This window comes from Erythranthe guttata, chromosome 4 (assembly GCF_056151865.1).
Source record: "Erythranthe guttata isolate IM_541 chromosome 4, IM_541, whole genome shotgun sequence".
Lineage (NCBI taxonomy): Eukaryota > Viridiplantae > Streptophyta > Magnoliopsida > Lamiales > Phrymaceae > Erythranthe > Erythranthe guttata.
Window position 1 is genome coordinate 16916394 of NC_142536.1, and position 15966 is coordinate 16932359.

The 15966-nt window shown below is 31.1% G+C and overlaps 2 protein-coding genes across 3 annotated transcripts; one reads left to right on the forward strand and one right to left on the reverse strand.

Moving 5' to 3' along the window:
- Positions 1–1021: 1021 nt before the first annotated feature.
- Positions 1022–3442, reverse strand: LOC105950468 (putative inactive poly [ADP-ribose] polymerase SRO5). Of its 2 annotated transcripts, none has more exons than XM_012973829.2 (5): positions 2214–3442; positions 1875–2116; positions 1636–1772; positions 1457–1552; positions 1022–1319 (listed from the first exon to the last, which is right to left on the reverse strand). In XM_012973829.2, exons 1-5 carry the CDS (start codon positions 2708–2710, stop codon positions 1278–1280), a joined length of 1014 nt encoding a protein of 337 aa, XP_012829283.2. In that variant the 5' UTR covers positions 2711–3442; the 3' UTR covers positions 1022–1277. The 2 variants fall into 2 exon arrangements, with proteins under 2 accessions (XP_012829283.2, XP_012829284.2); XM_012973830.2 differs by having other exon boundaries at positions 1022–1316; positions 2214–3386.
- Positions 3443–5298: 1856 nt separating this feature from the next.
- LOC105950378 (uncharacterized) lies at positions 5299–12148 on the forward strand. Its single transcript, XM_088817046.1, has 23 exons — positions 5299–5523; positions 6128–6608; positions 6708–6832; positions 6927–7021; positions 7125–7292; positions 7449–7494; positions 7661–7712; positions 7824–7972; positions 8066–8136; positions 8223–8417; positions 8486–8593; positions 8671–8760; positions 8927–9002; positions 9210–9306; positions 9377–9449; positions 9550–9726; positions 9817–9939; positions 10027–10110; positions 10240–10424; positions 11138–11276; positions 11381–11440; positions 11588–11662; positions 11873–12148. The coding sequence occupies exons 2-23, from the start codon at positions 6178–6180 to the stop codon at positions 12002–12004; spliced, it is 2751 nt and encodes a 916-aa protein (XP_088673172.1). The 5' UTR covers positions 5299–5523; positions 6128–6177; the 3' UTR covers positions 12005–12148.
- The last annotated feature ends 3818 nt before the right edge of the window (positions 12149–15966 follow it).

Sequence of the window (15966 nt, forward strand, 5' to 3'; positions counted from 1 at the left end):
CAATAATAGAAGGAAATAATTGGGTGAGGTAAGGTGCAGGCGCCGATTTTGTAGGTACGAAACTTGGGAACGTTGATTTGAAAAATGATGAGCAAAAGTCGGTGGGATTAGTAGGCTATAGGGACACGTCTTTTGACCTTTTATGTGGACTTCAACGGTTGGATTTTGGAGGGTCCAACCAAACTACACCGTTTAGTTTTCTAACACGTGTAAAAATAGATTAGCCTAATATAATATCTTTTGTGCTTTAATTATTTTATGGAGAAAATGCATTTCACCCCCTATAAATTTCTATTTTCCGCACATTTTTCATAAAAATTCAGAAAAGGGATACTCCTCGTTCGAAATATTATTTTGGTTGCATTTTGCTTCTGAAGCCAATTTTTGGAGTTTATTGTACAACGAAAATATATTATTTTGGTTGCATTTTGCTTCTGAAGCCAATTTTTGGAGTTTATTGTACAACGAAAATAACATTTTAAAAGGGCAACGTGCAAAACAGTAGTGTTTTTAACGGGCAACGTGCAACAAAAATTACATTTAAAGGGGCAACGTGCAACGAAAATGCTCAATTCTGATGAATAATCTATCGGAATTTCGCTATTGGGGAACAAGAATAACATTTTGAAGGAGAACATTCACTTTTAATTTGAGGGGTAAAGTGAGAAAAGATGAAATTTACAGGGGTGAAGTGCAATTTGCCCTTATTTTATTTATAAACAAAATAACCACGTGGTCGTATTATACACCCTCTTGTTTGTTGCTTGTTTATTATGCGAAACCGCTAGCTGGAGTTCACACGCTGGAATCATTTTTTATTCTAGCTTTTGGTTTTATCTATAAATAAAATTAAGAATAATTTAATTTTGTTGTCTCTGCGTATTTCATTTTTCATGGTTGATTCTAGAATTTATGTTAATCTCTTAAAAATAAGATATGTGAAATTAATCTGTGACCTATCCTTTCAGTTTACTAACTTAACTCTTCAATATATACAAGAACTAAGCATAAAATTAGATTTAAAAAAACAAAAGATATTCTAATTAGAAGACGAAAAACGGACTCCGATCGTTATCGTAAACGAGTACAACAACCTTAGGTAAGTAACATTAATCGGTCACACTAAAACGAAATACAAACAAAGAGTTACATTGCTCGAAAATCGACTCCATTAATAACAATCTTCGTCATATGTCCACGTCAGCTTGTTCGATGATTCAAATCCAAATCAACTTCAAAGACAATTCTTCAAGTTAAAATAACCGATTTCTTTCGATTTAGTTGTTATATAAGCCGTTGCTCGAGGGTTGTTTAATCTGCTGCAGCAAAACATAAATCCGTACATCAGTCGAAAGGCATCAAATGCATTTATTACAATTGAAGATAAACGAACATAATCGAAGCAACAATTATATATATGGATTAATTAGGCTTCGTTCGTGCAAATAAGTGATACCTTTCTCCTATAAGATTTGATGATTGCCATCAACAACTTGTCCCCTGCCACATTTCTCACCAGCTGAATCAATTCTTGTCTCGTTATCTTCCGATTCTGTAAATTTCGATTCAAAGTTACAAAAAATTACGAATAAGCTTCATTTAATCAAAGAAAAATACGTAAACGTATATACGTACTTTGTAATCACTGTGATTCTTCACTATCAATTCGATTGCATCACTAGGCAAGAACTTGGAAAGCGTAGTAATTAGAGTCGGAAACGGCATCCAATCGGAATTCGGCGTTCTTGAAGATTGTGACCTCCTTTGATCTCCTGCAAATACAAATATTTTATTTATATATCAACATAATAACTAATCAGATCAAGAACTGGAAACCAACAAGAACTGGAAATCGAAACTAATCAGATCATCACCTCTTCCGTACGAGGATGCCCTAAAACTGATCACGAATTCCGGCAATATATGCGTGTTCATACACGAACTCCAAACGACATATTTTGAAGGAGAAGCTAAATCATCGACGCCCGAATCAAATTCTTCGCAACTCGGATTGCATTGTTCCGAAAAACGAGGAACAGCCTCGATTTTCCCCAATATTACACGGCAAAGTAACACGTGTCGTAGCCCGTCTTCGTCTGGAGAAGCGGATTTCATACTGAAACAAATATATAAATTCCACATTAGTTATTTCATACTAACGATTATTTACTAAGGATTATTCGATCAAGTTGAGAAAAAAAAAAAGATGGTACCTTTCGAAAGGGCGATCGACCGGAGAAAGATACACGCCTTGTCCGTGTGTTTGCGTATCGACCGGAAGGCCAAAACCATGGGAAACAATCCTCCGAATCTCGTTTTTCGATGCACCGTACCACGCGTACTTCACATTGGAATTGCCACCACATTTGACTTCCATTGCCTTCGAATATATGCAGAAAGATTGAAGCTTTGCTCGGCTCATAATACCGGTGTAATCATTCCTATAAACGGCCTCGACTTCCGCGTTGAATCCACACGAACTTAAACTCGAAACCAGCTTTTTCGTGGCAACCTCGTAAATCGCCTCCCCGTTGGAAACTGCGGACAAATTATTACAAAAAGGCCGCGACCGATGTTCGTTGCTGTCGGTTCCGGAAACCCCGCTTTCGCTATCGGATGGGCACGAATCGTCGTTTTCGGCATTGGCCCTACCCGAATGCGGATTCTCGGTATCGAAATTGTGGAGAAGATCTCCGAATAGTGTCAACATTATATTGAGGAACCTTGTGAAAAAAGTTAACTTGGTCCACAATCAAGAAAATCTTAATGGAAAAGTTCTAATTTGAAAGGGTTAAAGAAAAGTCAAAGAGAAATAAATAATACAAGTTACTCTGTACGAATTTTCCTTACAACAACAACAACAAGACCCATATCTAGGTTATGAAAATGACACCCAAAAAATATATTAAAAAAATCTAAATTTTTATTAAAAATCAAGAAATTGGGATTGTAAATTTGACTAATTGGGGAAGAACAGAGGCGAAAAATTGCAGAAATGGAACGAACCCATCTCGGGAATTTGGAAACTTGACATAAAAACTGATAGAAATTCGCACATATTTTGTAGTGAAAATATTGGTGTTTGTGTGTGTGTGTAATAAATACTAAATCTGAGGTTTCTTGGAGAAGAGGGGTTTGGATTTAGTGATGGTATACAGCGAAAGATTAAATACTGTATAAAGAGAGAGAGAGAGAGAGAGAGAGAGAGAGAGAGAAGAAGGCACAACGGAAAACGGCCGCCTCAGGTTTTACTGCAGAAGGTATTTTCTTTTCTGGGGGGTGCGTGTTGTGTGTGAGAGAGAAAGAGGAGAGAGAGGGAGAGAGAAAGTTTTGCGGTTGTCTATTATTTGATGGGCGGCCGGTGGTTTTATATACTTTCCGGGGGTGGTCGGTTATCTTAAGACGATGGATTTACAGCGGATTTTTTGAAATGTGGAATGACGGTTTTGCCCTTTGACATTTTCTATATTACTTTTGTTACTTGGGGGAGTGGGGGACAGAGAATTAGAGAAGAATCTAGACAACGTGTGAAATCCTAAGCCAAATACTGGATCATGGCACACGCAATTTTAGGGGGGGTATGTTGGGAATTAGCTAATTGAACTTTGGATATGTTTGTTTACGTGGGATCCAAATTCCAAAATAATTTTAATTTTGTTTTAAACATTTTCCAAAAAGAAATGATTTCTTTTATCTTTTCGAATTCAAATATTTTTAGTTTATAGATAAACAAAATTCAACGTGTTGTTAAAGCTCACACCTTTAACAATATATAATTTATAATCATAAAAAAATAATAATAACAACATTGATTTATATTATTATTTTTTTTTGTTTTTACAAAATTGATAAAATTCACACGTTTAGTATGATTAAGTGTATTGTTTGACAAGATATGTTTAACAATTGAACTCGCACGATTTCTCGAACTCAACCTCAATCTCGAAGAGCTTTCATTTCCTAAGTTTGAGCTCAAGCTCATTTTGTTTTTTTCTTTAATTCTTTTTTATTTTATTTTATATTATTATTTCTTACCATTATAAATTATATATGATTATAAAACTATAAGTAGATAATAAAACTGATTTTTTTTACTTATTCATTTAAGTTTAAATTTGTTTATGGATTCTAGAAGTTTTAATAAAATTCATTATAACTTATTATTATGTATATGATGGGGTCAGTTTGGCAAAGTTGAGTCCAACTCTCCACGCTGAGCTTATTATTAATAGATATAAGAACAAAATGTGTTGGCCGAGATGGATTTAATGGGCGCAGAGGCCCAATGTGCATGAAGACATGGGTTTTTTAAAAGCTCGTCGAGAAAAAAATTATTGATACTTCGTCAGCTCATTCGAACACGCAAAAGATGATGGTAGGAGTAGATAGCGAGCTAAAAGAGAGTTATTGGAATAAGAAGATTTCAAGATACTATCCCTAAATAGATAAAGAAAATATGTAAATTAGAAATCATTAGATAAGCAATCAAAGAAAATATGTAAATTAGAAATCATTAGATAAGCAATCAATGTAAATAACTAAATCTAGAACGAATATAAATATTCTAAAGTATGAAATGTCTTGAGAAGTCTCCTATATAAATAAATAGGGTAAATTACAAATACCCCCTGAGGTATGGTCAAATTACAAAAATACTCCTCTTGTTTGGATAATTACAACCACCCCCTCAACTCCTCAAATTTAGTGGAATATTCGAGATTATATGGAATATTATCACTTTTGTACCCGTTTTATCCTATTCAATCTCTATATTATGAAGCAAGATGATCATAATATGTTATTTTTAACTTGTATATATCAGTTTGTGGTGCATCATAAACTGTATTTTTACACAAAACGAGTACCAAATAGAGCACATTTTACGGAATCTAGATGATTATGTTGAATTTGGCACCATAAGGGTGGATGTGTAAGAAAAAAATCATAGTTGAGGGGGGTAAATGTAATTATTCAAACAAGAGGGGTGTTTTTGTAATTTGATCATATCTCAGGGGGGTTTTTGTAATTTACCCTAAATAAATATAAGATACTCCCGATTATGATCATGTCTACGTGGTTGGGGGCTCAGAGGCGACTTGAGTCTCGAGCCGCGCTAGTATTAAGTCCTAACCACGATTTCGAATCGAGGGTTTCGAGTTGGCTGCGATCCCAAACAACCTTAAATTTTTAATTTTAAATAAAAATAATAATTAAATTAAATTATTAAATCCACGGCTCCCATCATTGTACAATGCTCACTTATTCATGGTTATGTAATTCTAGAGTACATTTTGTCAATCACATTTATTGAAAGAAAAAAAAAATAGACAAGCAAAAAATTATTTAGTTTAGAAATATAATCACGTTAACAAATAGAATAAAATAAAATAAAATAAATAGATTATTACCTTAAAACCCACATAGACAGAATCTCTGTGTATATGCTCCGCCCTCCCCCCAATTCCCGGTTACAGCTTTTTGGCGTAAAACATTAATAACACTCATATGAACTGAAAGAAAAAGGTCAGTTTTAATTTTTTTTTTAGTTTCTGAAGATTTTAAGTTGAAATCTGCTTATGCGTGTCTTAATTTCAAGTATGTATGGAAATTCAGTAGAGAAAAACGAGAAAGTTTGATGCTTTCTGAGTTTTCTTTTAATTTGGGCAAATTATGGTCACTCCTCGTGGGGTCAAGTCAAATTACGAAAAAACCCTCGTTGTTTGTGTAATTACATCCATCACTGAAATATTTATTTTTCTTACGAAGAAATCATTTATTTAATAGGTAAGTTTGACACTGTCAGGATGAATGTGTAAGGCAATGAATAGTTGAGGAAGGTGATTGTAGTTACCCAAACAACAGGGGGTGTTTTGTAATTTGGCATTACCTTAGGGGGTGGCCCGTAATTTGCACTTATAGCTGAAAGCTTGCATATGGATTATCTGCTTGACTACTACTTTTGTTGCTTCAAGATTTATGTTTCTTCGTAGTTGGCTGAGTGAGCTGCGTGAATATACGCGATAAAATTCACACATTTAGTACGATTTTTAGTGTATTGTGAAGATTTGTCAAAAAAAAAAATTATGGGGAGACAATTTATAGAAAAAAAACTGTTTAATTTCTGCAGGCCGTGATTTTTCAGTCGATAAGTTGAAGGTGCGGAGAGTGTAATTAAGAATGAACACAATAACTGGCGTTGCGAGTTTGAATGAAACCGGATACTTTTCCTCCGGTTATGGAGGTGGAAAATGTTTAGCCTCTGCAGCAAGATCAGTGCACCAAATTAAGTACGCACCGAATCCAATTAAGGCATGTACATCGAATTCTATCTTGTCACTGGGTCTTGCATGCAAGAGAATGTCAGTAAAACTAAATAAGAGAGACGTACTGGATAATAGTCGAAGAAGTTGCGTTGTAAGATCTTTCGTTTCGGATCAAGATCGAATGGTGAAGGTGGAAACTGATCAAAGCCCTTGTGTGCTGGATAATGAGAAGAAGAAATCTCAAATTCTCACACGAGGCGAAATATTTAGGGAAGAGTTCTTGAAAAGGGTTGTTCCGTGGGAGGAAATAACCGAATCGTTGGATACATTTCCTTATTACATTAAGTACGTGTTGTCGCGGATTTTGTTTCGATTTTTCTTTTTCTTGAATGTAATTAATTTGTTGCTCTTTTGGGACTCAATATTTTACAATATTCTTTGCAGCGAACACGATTGCAGCCGTCTGTTGGAATGCATGGCGTCGCATTTGAAACACGATAAGCTTACGAGAGACCATGGTGGTCGTTTGACTACTTCGAGTTGGCGAATTCTGCTTAAAAGTCTTCCAGGTCAGTTTCTATTTCCGTCTTTTTTTTTCGAAGAAAAAAAAAATAAGTAATTTTTTTTCGTATGGTTAGAAAAAAAGGATTGTTTTTTTTTAAGGTACGGGGCTATGTCGGGACAAATTGGTGAGAGCACTTGCTAGGGAGTTGCAAGTTCCACTTATGGTGCTCGATAGCAGCAATTTACCTCCTTACGTAAGAAAATTCGAATTCCATTTCATTCGTATTTTCTCCATCACTTTGCATGAGGGAAAAAGAAATGAAAAGTAGTTATTTTCACCTGTTATTGAATTTTCAGAATCTTAGTCGAGACTATTCAGAATCAGATGACGAGGATACCGAATCCGATACGGAATTTGAAGATGAAAGCAATTCGTGTTGTCATCACGAAGATGATAGCACGGATGTTAGTGATGATGATGAAGACGAAGACGATTCCCGAAATTCAATCGAGACTTGCAAAAAGGTAATTAATAAAGTTCCAATAAACATATATTTCGCCTTAAATAACATGATAAATAGAGACGTTGCATGCATGCATGCATGCAACAAAAGCTCGATTACGTGATCAAATTATCTCGATTTAGTATTTTCTGCATACGCCTTTTCTTCTGTATGGCAGTGCGGTTCTGGAGAATCGGAGCAACCTAAATGTCTGCTAAAGAAAGGTTAGAATTTTCTAGTGGTGTAAACTTTTTTCGATTTTTTAAAGTTCGTCCAAGGCGTACAATGTTTGTTTACAAGGCACTGCATGCAACGATTTTCTTGTTTTCTCTTTCTTTTTTAATAAATTTATTAGGTTTGTATATATTTCACGAGTATTTTCGTTGGCAGGAGATAGAGTGAAGTACGATGGACCAAACTTTCCAATCGAAGGGAGTAACAGGTTACCGTCTGTCTTAATTTCGCAGTTATTACAATATTTATCCCTTTGTTTTATTTATTTAGTATTTTTTTTACGAATAATTACGCATATACATGTACTATAAATTTACAGAATTTTGTCGACTGGACAACGAGGGGAAGTGCATGAAGTAAACGGTGACAAAGTATCTGTTATCTTCTACACGATCGGCCTAACGAGAAACGAAGAAGCAGAGAAGGATGAAGAAAGCTCAAAAACGGCTGTACAAGTTTGGCTCGACGGTACATATTGTGTACTTATTATTTATTAATACCTCATATTTACGAGAGCTCTCTTTTTTTTTTAAATATCTTATGCTCGTGTTTGTTTTTCAGTGGAGCACGTAAAACACGATTGCGACGCTCAAGTTCACGACTGCTACGTTGCTATGGAAGTACTTTGTGAGGTACTCGTTTCTTTTAGATGACAATACAACGAAAATGTGTTACCACAGGTGCAAAATTATATAATTAATTATTAGTTAATACACAGGTTCTAAAGTCCGAGCAGCCATTAATCGTTTATTTCCCGGATTATTTTATGTGGTTGCCGAGGACTTATGTATGGGAAACACGCGAAAAGTTTATTTCCAGGGTTAAAGATATGTTTGGCCAATTAAACGGACGTGTCGTTTTGATTTGCGGAGAAGACAAGTGGGATGGCATTAGAAGAGAATCGAAACAACTCGTAAGTTTTATTTTTTTTCACCTTTTATTTTGTCTTCGTAATCTTTTTTTTTTTTTTTTTTTTTTCAGAATGCTTCGCTAAAGCGACTTATTGGCGAGTTAAAAGCGACTAGGCGATCAATTGGCTACGACGCATACAAGCTATTCAATAATATTGTGTATATGGGAAAACCAGAGGTGCGATCCTTATAAGAAATTTAATTTTAAGTTCCTTTGATGAATATTCTGGAATTTGTCCTAACTCCGTACTGCAGGAACAAGATCTCCTGGACACATTCTTCGAACAAATCGAGAAAGATTGGAGAACCGTGATATCTACAAAGAACTTGAGTGAAATGCACAAGGTACATATAGTACTATTTTGTTCAAGTATATATATATATATATATATATATATATATATATATATATATATATATATATATATATATATATATATATATATATATATATTTATATATAGTTTATTTCGACATTTCTAATAAGGATATATATTTTCCGAATTTTCAGGTTCTCAGAGAGCACGGCTTGTTATGCACGGATTTGGAGCACGTAAACACTGATGGCGTGATACTAACACAACAGAGTAAGTACTAAGTCTTATTATTCAATGACAATGTAAATCTTATTTTTCTTTCATTATTCGTGTGAATATATATATATATATATATATATATATATATATATATATATATATATATATATATATATATATATATATATATATATATATATATATATATATATATATATATATATATATGTAATTTCGTTTTTCGTATATGGATTATAGAAGCGGAGAATGTTATTGGATGGGCCACAAACCACCACCTCTCCTCGTGCATCAGTCCGTCTGTTAAGGGGGAACGATTGCATCTCCATCACGATAGGTAATTTTACCTGACTTTTTGACCATTATATTTATATATAATTTTTTTAAGTGTTGTAATGCATGTGTAGTATTCAAAAGGGAATTTTGAGGTTAAAGGAGGAAGAAAAAGAACCGAAGAAGCCTTCAAAGAGTACTCTCGAGGTTTTTCTCTTAGAATATAATGCGAAACACACTCAATCTAATTACGTGTTTGTTTTATCTTTAATTTATCATATTGATGAGTAAAAAAAAATTGGTGCAGGATTTTGCGAGTAACGAGTTCGAACAAGAGTTTGCTTCATCAGTAATTCGCCCCGACGAAATTGGCGTAAAGTTCGACGATGTTGGCGCACTTGAACATGTGAAGAAGGTGTTGAATGAACTCGTTATTCTCCCCATGAAAAGGCCCGAGCTTTTCTCCTGTGGAAATTTGCTGAGGGTATATTTTTTTATTTATTTTTTTGGTTTATTTTTTTTTGAAAAGTTAGAATTTTAAAATCGCTATAAAAACGATAAAATATTGTGTCAGCCATGCAAAGGATTGCTACTTTTCGGGCCGCCCGGGACCGGAAAAACCCTAATTGCAAAGGCTCTTGCAACCGAAGCGGGGGCTAATTTCATCGGTCTTAGTACTGCGTCTCTTACATCTAAGGTAATGGCACTTTCTTGATATTTTATGTATGTAAATGCAATGAATGCTTCTCTCGTTCGATTCGTCTAATGGTTGTCTCTCATGCAGATTTATGGTGATGATGAAAAACTCGTAAGGGCACTCTTCGCCTTTGCTGCCAAGGTGGCTCCTGCCGTTATTTTTGTGGATGAGGTGTATTTTTTTTATTTTTTTTATGTTTACGTCGTTAAATTTAGTTCTATGTTGAGCTTATTGAGGTCCCGTTTTTTTTCTTCTAAATAAACTTCGTTATAATTTTTATGCTTGTATTTGTGCTTACAGGTTGACGATTTACTCGGTGCTCGTGGAAAATCCTCTGAGCATGAAGCTACTAGAAGACTCCGGAACGAGTTTATGTTACGCTGGGATGGATTGAATTCGAAAGACAGCCAGAGAATCCTCGTAATTGGTGCCACAAATCGGCCTTTCGACCTTGACGATGCTGTCATTCGTCGCATGCCTAGAAGGTACTTCTATATATATTTTTTTGGGAAAATTACACTTTTCATCCCTCACGTTTACCTCGATTCTACATTTGGTCCTCCATGTTTATAGAAAAATATATTTAGTCCCTCATGTTTCAACAATTGGACATTTTTGGTCATATCGATCAATTTACCGTTAGCCCGTTAGTACTAACGGTAAATTGACGGAAATGACATAAAATGTTAAATGGGAAAAATACAGTTTTTGTCCCTCAAGTTTGCACCGATTTCACATTTGGTCCCCCATGTTCACAAAAAACACATTTGGCCCCTTATGTTTAAAAAATTCAACACTTTTAGTCATTTCCATCAATTTTCCGTTAAAACTAACATAATAAAGTGTGACTGCCTTAACTTACTACTAACGGTCAATTGACGGAAATGACCAAAAGTGTTAAATTATTGGAACATGAGGGATCAAATATTTTTTTTGTGAACAATGGGAACCAAATGTGAAATCGATGCAAACTTGAGGAATGAAAACTGTAATTTTCCCAATGCTAAATTATTGAAGCACGAGGGACTAAATATATTTTTGTGAACATAGGGAGCCAACAAGGCAAACGTGAGGGACGAAAAGTGTATATTTTTTTATTACTACCGTATTTTCATATCTTTAACCGAAATGAAACGTAACAAAATGGAAGTAAGTGAATATCAACTCTGACATAATATGTTTCGTTGCTTGTTCTTAGAGTTTATGTGGGCCTACCAAACGTCGAAAACCGTTCGAAAATACTAGAAGTACTTTTAGCTAAAGAAAATCTGGAACCTGGTTTTTCTTTCGATCAACTTGCCAAGGCCACTGATAGTTATTCCGGGAGTGATCTAAAGGTAAAAAAAATAAAATTCTCGCGTTTCATATTTGTTTAATACGATGTTAAACCGGTCGATCTAATATTTTTCGTTTTCTTGACATTGTTCGTCTACTTTTTCAGAACCTTTGTGCTGCTGCAGCATATAGACCTGTGGAAGAACTACTAGAACAAGAATCCAAGGTATTTATCAATCATATTATTATAACTTGTTTCAATATTTTTGTTCTTTTGCATATTTTTATCCTTAAAAGCCGGTAATGAAATTTTTATCGTCGATTTTTTTTTTTTTTTTTTTTTTTTTTATGAATGTCGGTTGTCTACTTACAGGGTGACAAAGTTGACGAAGGAGTTACATCATTAAGACCACTGAAGTTGGATGATTTTATCCATTCCAAAGCCAAGGTATATATATAAATATATATACAGTACAACCTCGATAAATTAACAACCTCGCTTAAATAATACTTTATTTTGGTCCCAACTCAGTAAAAACATATTCAACTATAGTTCGATAATTTAATATTTCACTAAATTAATAGACGTTTATTTGTCCCGACTGTATTAATTTAAAAAGTTTTAACTGTATGTAAAACATAATAATAAATTTTGCAGGTGGGGCCGTCGATTTTGGACAATTCAACGAGCGTAATGAAGCTGAGAGAATGGAACGAGAAGTACGGTGAAGGAGGAAGGGTTTTGGAAAAGAACAATATTAAGAAGAGAAATAAAATTGATGTTATTTAATTAATTTATTTCCTAAATATATAGGGTTTAATAGGTATAGAAAGGAACAGACTAATTTTCAAGAAGATTAGTTATCTATGGATATCACATTATCACTATATTAAATTTGTGTTAAAAAAATAATTTTGGATATTTAATTTTAAATCGAACTATCCACATATATGTTTTCCGTGATTTATTGTATCGTACGGTTGTGTATATGCGCTATTATAATGTGTTCAACAGCGTAAGAGCGACGGTAAACATTGTAACAGCGGTGTTCAACAGAAAAAATATAGCCGGAAATTTTATTATTTTTATTAATGTTGTTGTGTTTACCGGTCAACAACAACATCAGGAGACGAAATTTGAGTAGGGTTTGATGAGAGATAAAACTGGAATACTATTATAGTTTGCGTAGACGATTGCCCTTTAAAACGAACGAAAATAAATCGTGTATTTTCGCACGTAATTTCCGATTTGATGAAAATAGAGATTAGAGACATGATAAAGTCGACTAATATTAAACCCGTCCATGCCATGTTAGGTCACCGAAGGGCGAAGTCAATTCGTTTTCGACCAAGTGAACTAATTTAGACAATCAATTTATGTTAATTGACTTATTCTAAATTTTAGGGTTTTTTTTTTTTTTTGATTTGTAAGAGCAAATTTGATTAAAAAAAATAATTAAAATTTATATGGAGGGATTTGAATTTTAATACAACTAGTAATTGTACCCGTGCGATGCACAGGACAACAAATTGCATTCTTTTGATGTTGTAAGAATATAAACAAACGTTTGATGTATCGTATGATCGAAATTCTATTATACTGGAACATTATTAAGTATACTACACACAAAAAAAAAGGACATAACTTTACTGTTGAATAATTTTCCAAATGAATTGAATCAGCTAATACCAGTAGATTGAAAATTTGAACCAGGAAAAAAATCATCAATTATGTCTTCCATGTTGAGCTTAAAAGTAATTAGATTTAATAACTAAGTTAACATAATCAAAACTAAACTATCGACAACATACCATCGTAAAAGGCCATCTATACATCTTGCATCGGAACTAAGCCCTTCTCCACTGCCTCATTTTAAGGTTGTTTTGCCACTGGAATTAACAATTGGAAAATTAAGAAACAAAAATAAATATAAACAATAAATTAAATATCGCATACAAACAATAAGTCTTGAAGGTCGACTTCCAATAGCTTGTGGCTCCGCCCATTTTTTGTTAATTTTCTCAAATCATCCCTTTCAATAACATGTCCAATAACATATAAAATGAAATAATTGTTATACATAAAATTTGAAAACTTTGGTATAAATTAATGAAACACATAATTTAACAAAATGAAATTACCTATAAACCATGATGGAAAAAGATGTAAACTAATTGCCACACATGCAATAGGATGAAGAAGAAGATAAGAAACAAAATCTAAAGTGGGGTTACCAAAAGAAGAAGCCTTAGGTATGGAAGAAATAAAATTCAAATGTTGCAGACATTCTGTAAAACGATGTCACAAAATCCGCTAGGGATGAAAATCAGATTTATTTACCCTTTTCTGTAAAAATCGAAAATCAGATTATTATAAATAATATCTAGGAGAATTTGATGAAAATCGATAATAATATTTAAAATAATATTTCGGAGATAAAAATTTGATAAAAAAATCAAAAAATAATATTTAGGAGATAAAAATCAAAAATAAAATTTAAAATAATAGTTAGGAGATAAAAATTTGATAAAAAATCGAAAATAATATTTCAAATAATGTTAATGAGATAAAAGTTGATAAAATATGAAAATAATAATTAGAATAATATTTAGGAGATAAAATATGATTAAAATCAAAATTATTATTTAAAATAATATTTAGGAGATAAAAATTTGATAAAAATCGAAAATAATATTTAGGAGACATTAATCTGATAAAAAACGAAAATAATATTTAGGAGATAAAAAACTAATAAAAACATGATAAAACTCGAAAAAAAAATTTAAAATATTATTTAGGAGATATAAATTTGATAAAATTCGAAAATAATATTTAGGAGATAAAAATCTGCGAAAAGTTGAAAATAATATTTAAAATTATAGTTAGGACTTAGGAGATATAAATTTGATAAAATTAAAAAAATATTATTTATAATAATATTTAGGAGATAAAAAATTGATAAAAATAAAAAATAATATTTAAGAGAAAAAAATCTGATAAAAATAAAAAATAATATTTAAAATAATATTTAGGGGATACAAATATGATAAAATTCAAAAATAATATTTAAAATAATATTAAGGAGATAAAAATTTGATAAAAATTGAAAAAATATTACAAATATGACAATAGGGTTTCTTAGGGTTGCCCTAGCGTTTTTTTCTTTTATATATAAGATATCTAGGAGAATTTGATGAAAATCGATAATAATATATAAAATAATATTTAGGAGGAAAAAATTTGATAAAAAAATCCAAAAATAATAATTAGGAGATAAAAATCAAAAATAAAATTTAAAATAATAATTAGGAGATAAAAATTTGATTAAAAATCGAAAATAATATTTCAAATAATGTTAATGAGATAAAAGTTGATAAAATATGAAAATAATAATTAGAATAACATTTAGGAGATAAAATATGATTAAAATCAAAATTATTATTTAAAATAATATTTAGGAGATAAAAATTTGATAAAAATCGAAAATAATATTTAGGAGACAATAATCTGATAAAAAACGAAAATAATATTTAGGAGATAAAAAACTAATAAAAACATGATAAAACTCGAAAAAATATTTAAAATATTATTTAGGAGATATAAATTTGATAAAATTCGAAAATAATATTTAGGAGATAAAAATCTGCTAAAAGTTGAAAATTATATTTAAAATTATAGTTAGGACTTAGGAGATATAAATTTGATAAAATTAAAAAAATAATTATTTATAATAATATTTAGGAGATAAAAATTTGATAAAAATAAAAAATAATATTTAGGAGACAAAAATCTGATAAAAATAAAAAATAATATTTAAAATAATATTTAGGGGATACAAATATGATAAAATTCAAAAATAATATTTAAAATAATATTAAGGAGATAAAAATTTGATAAAAATTGAAAAAAAATTACAAATATGACAATAGGGTTTCTTAGGGTTGCCCTAGCGTTTCTTTCTTTTATATATAAGATATCTAGGAGAATTTGATGAAAATCGATAATAATATATAAAATAATATTTAGGAGGAAAAAATTTGATAAAAAAATCCAAAAATAATAATTAGGAGATAAAAATCAAAAATAAAATTTAAAATAATAATAGGAGATAAAAATTTGATTAAAAATCGAAAATAATATTTCAAATAATGTTAATGAGATAAAAGTTGATAAAATATGAAAATAATAATTAGAATAACATTTAGGAGATAAAATATGATTAAAATCAAAATTATTATTTAAAATAATATTTAGGAGATAAAAATCGAAAATAATATTTAGGAGACAATAATCTGATAAAAAACGAAAATAATATTTAGGAGATAAAAAACTAATAAAAACATGATAAAACTCGAAAAAATATTTAAAATATTATTTAGGAGATATAAATTTGATAAAATTCGAAAATAATATTTAGGAGATAAAAATCTGCTAAAAGTTGAAAATTATATTTAAAATTATAGTTAGGACTTAGGAGATATAAATTTGATAAAATTAAAAAAATAATTATTTATAATAATATTTAGGAGATAAAAATTTGATAAAAATAAAAAATAATATTTAGGAGACAAAAATCTGATAAAAATAAAAAATAATATTTAAAATAATATTTAGGGGATACAAATATGATAAAATTCAAAAATAATATTTAAAATAATATTAAGGAGATAAAAATTTGATAAAAATTGAAAAAAAATTACAAATATGACAATAGGGTTTCTTAGGGTTGCCCTAGCGTTTCTTTCTTTTAT

Bases quoted from the DNA above. Each gene is read 5' to 3' on its own strand.
- LOC105950378 (XM_088817046.1), top strand. From the start codon at position 6,178: ATGAACACAATAACTGGCGTTGCGAGTTTGAATGAAACCGGATACTTT. The intron at 7,022-7,124 runs GTAAGAAAATTC...TTGAATTTTCAG, and splicing joins GCAGCAATTTACCTCCTTAC to AATCTTAGTCGAGACTATTC. The intron at 8,418-8,485 runs GTAAGTTTTATT...TTTTTTTTTCAG, and splicing joins GAAGAGAATCGAAACAACTC to AATGCTTCGCTAAAGCGACT.
- LOC105950468 (XM_012973829.2), bottom strand. From the start codon at position 2,710: ATGTTGACACTATTCGGAGATCTTCTCCACAATTTCGATACCGAGAAT. The intron at 2,117-2,213 runs GTACCATCTTTT...TATTTGTTTCAG, and splicing joins GTCGATCGCCCTTTCGAAAG to TATGAAATCCGCTTCTCCAG. The intron at 1,553-1,635 runs GTACGTATATAC...CGAAATTTACAG, and splicing joins AGAATCACAGTGATTACAAA to AATCGGAAGATAACGAGACA.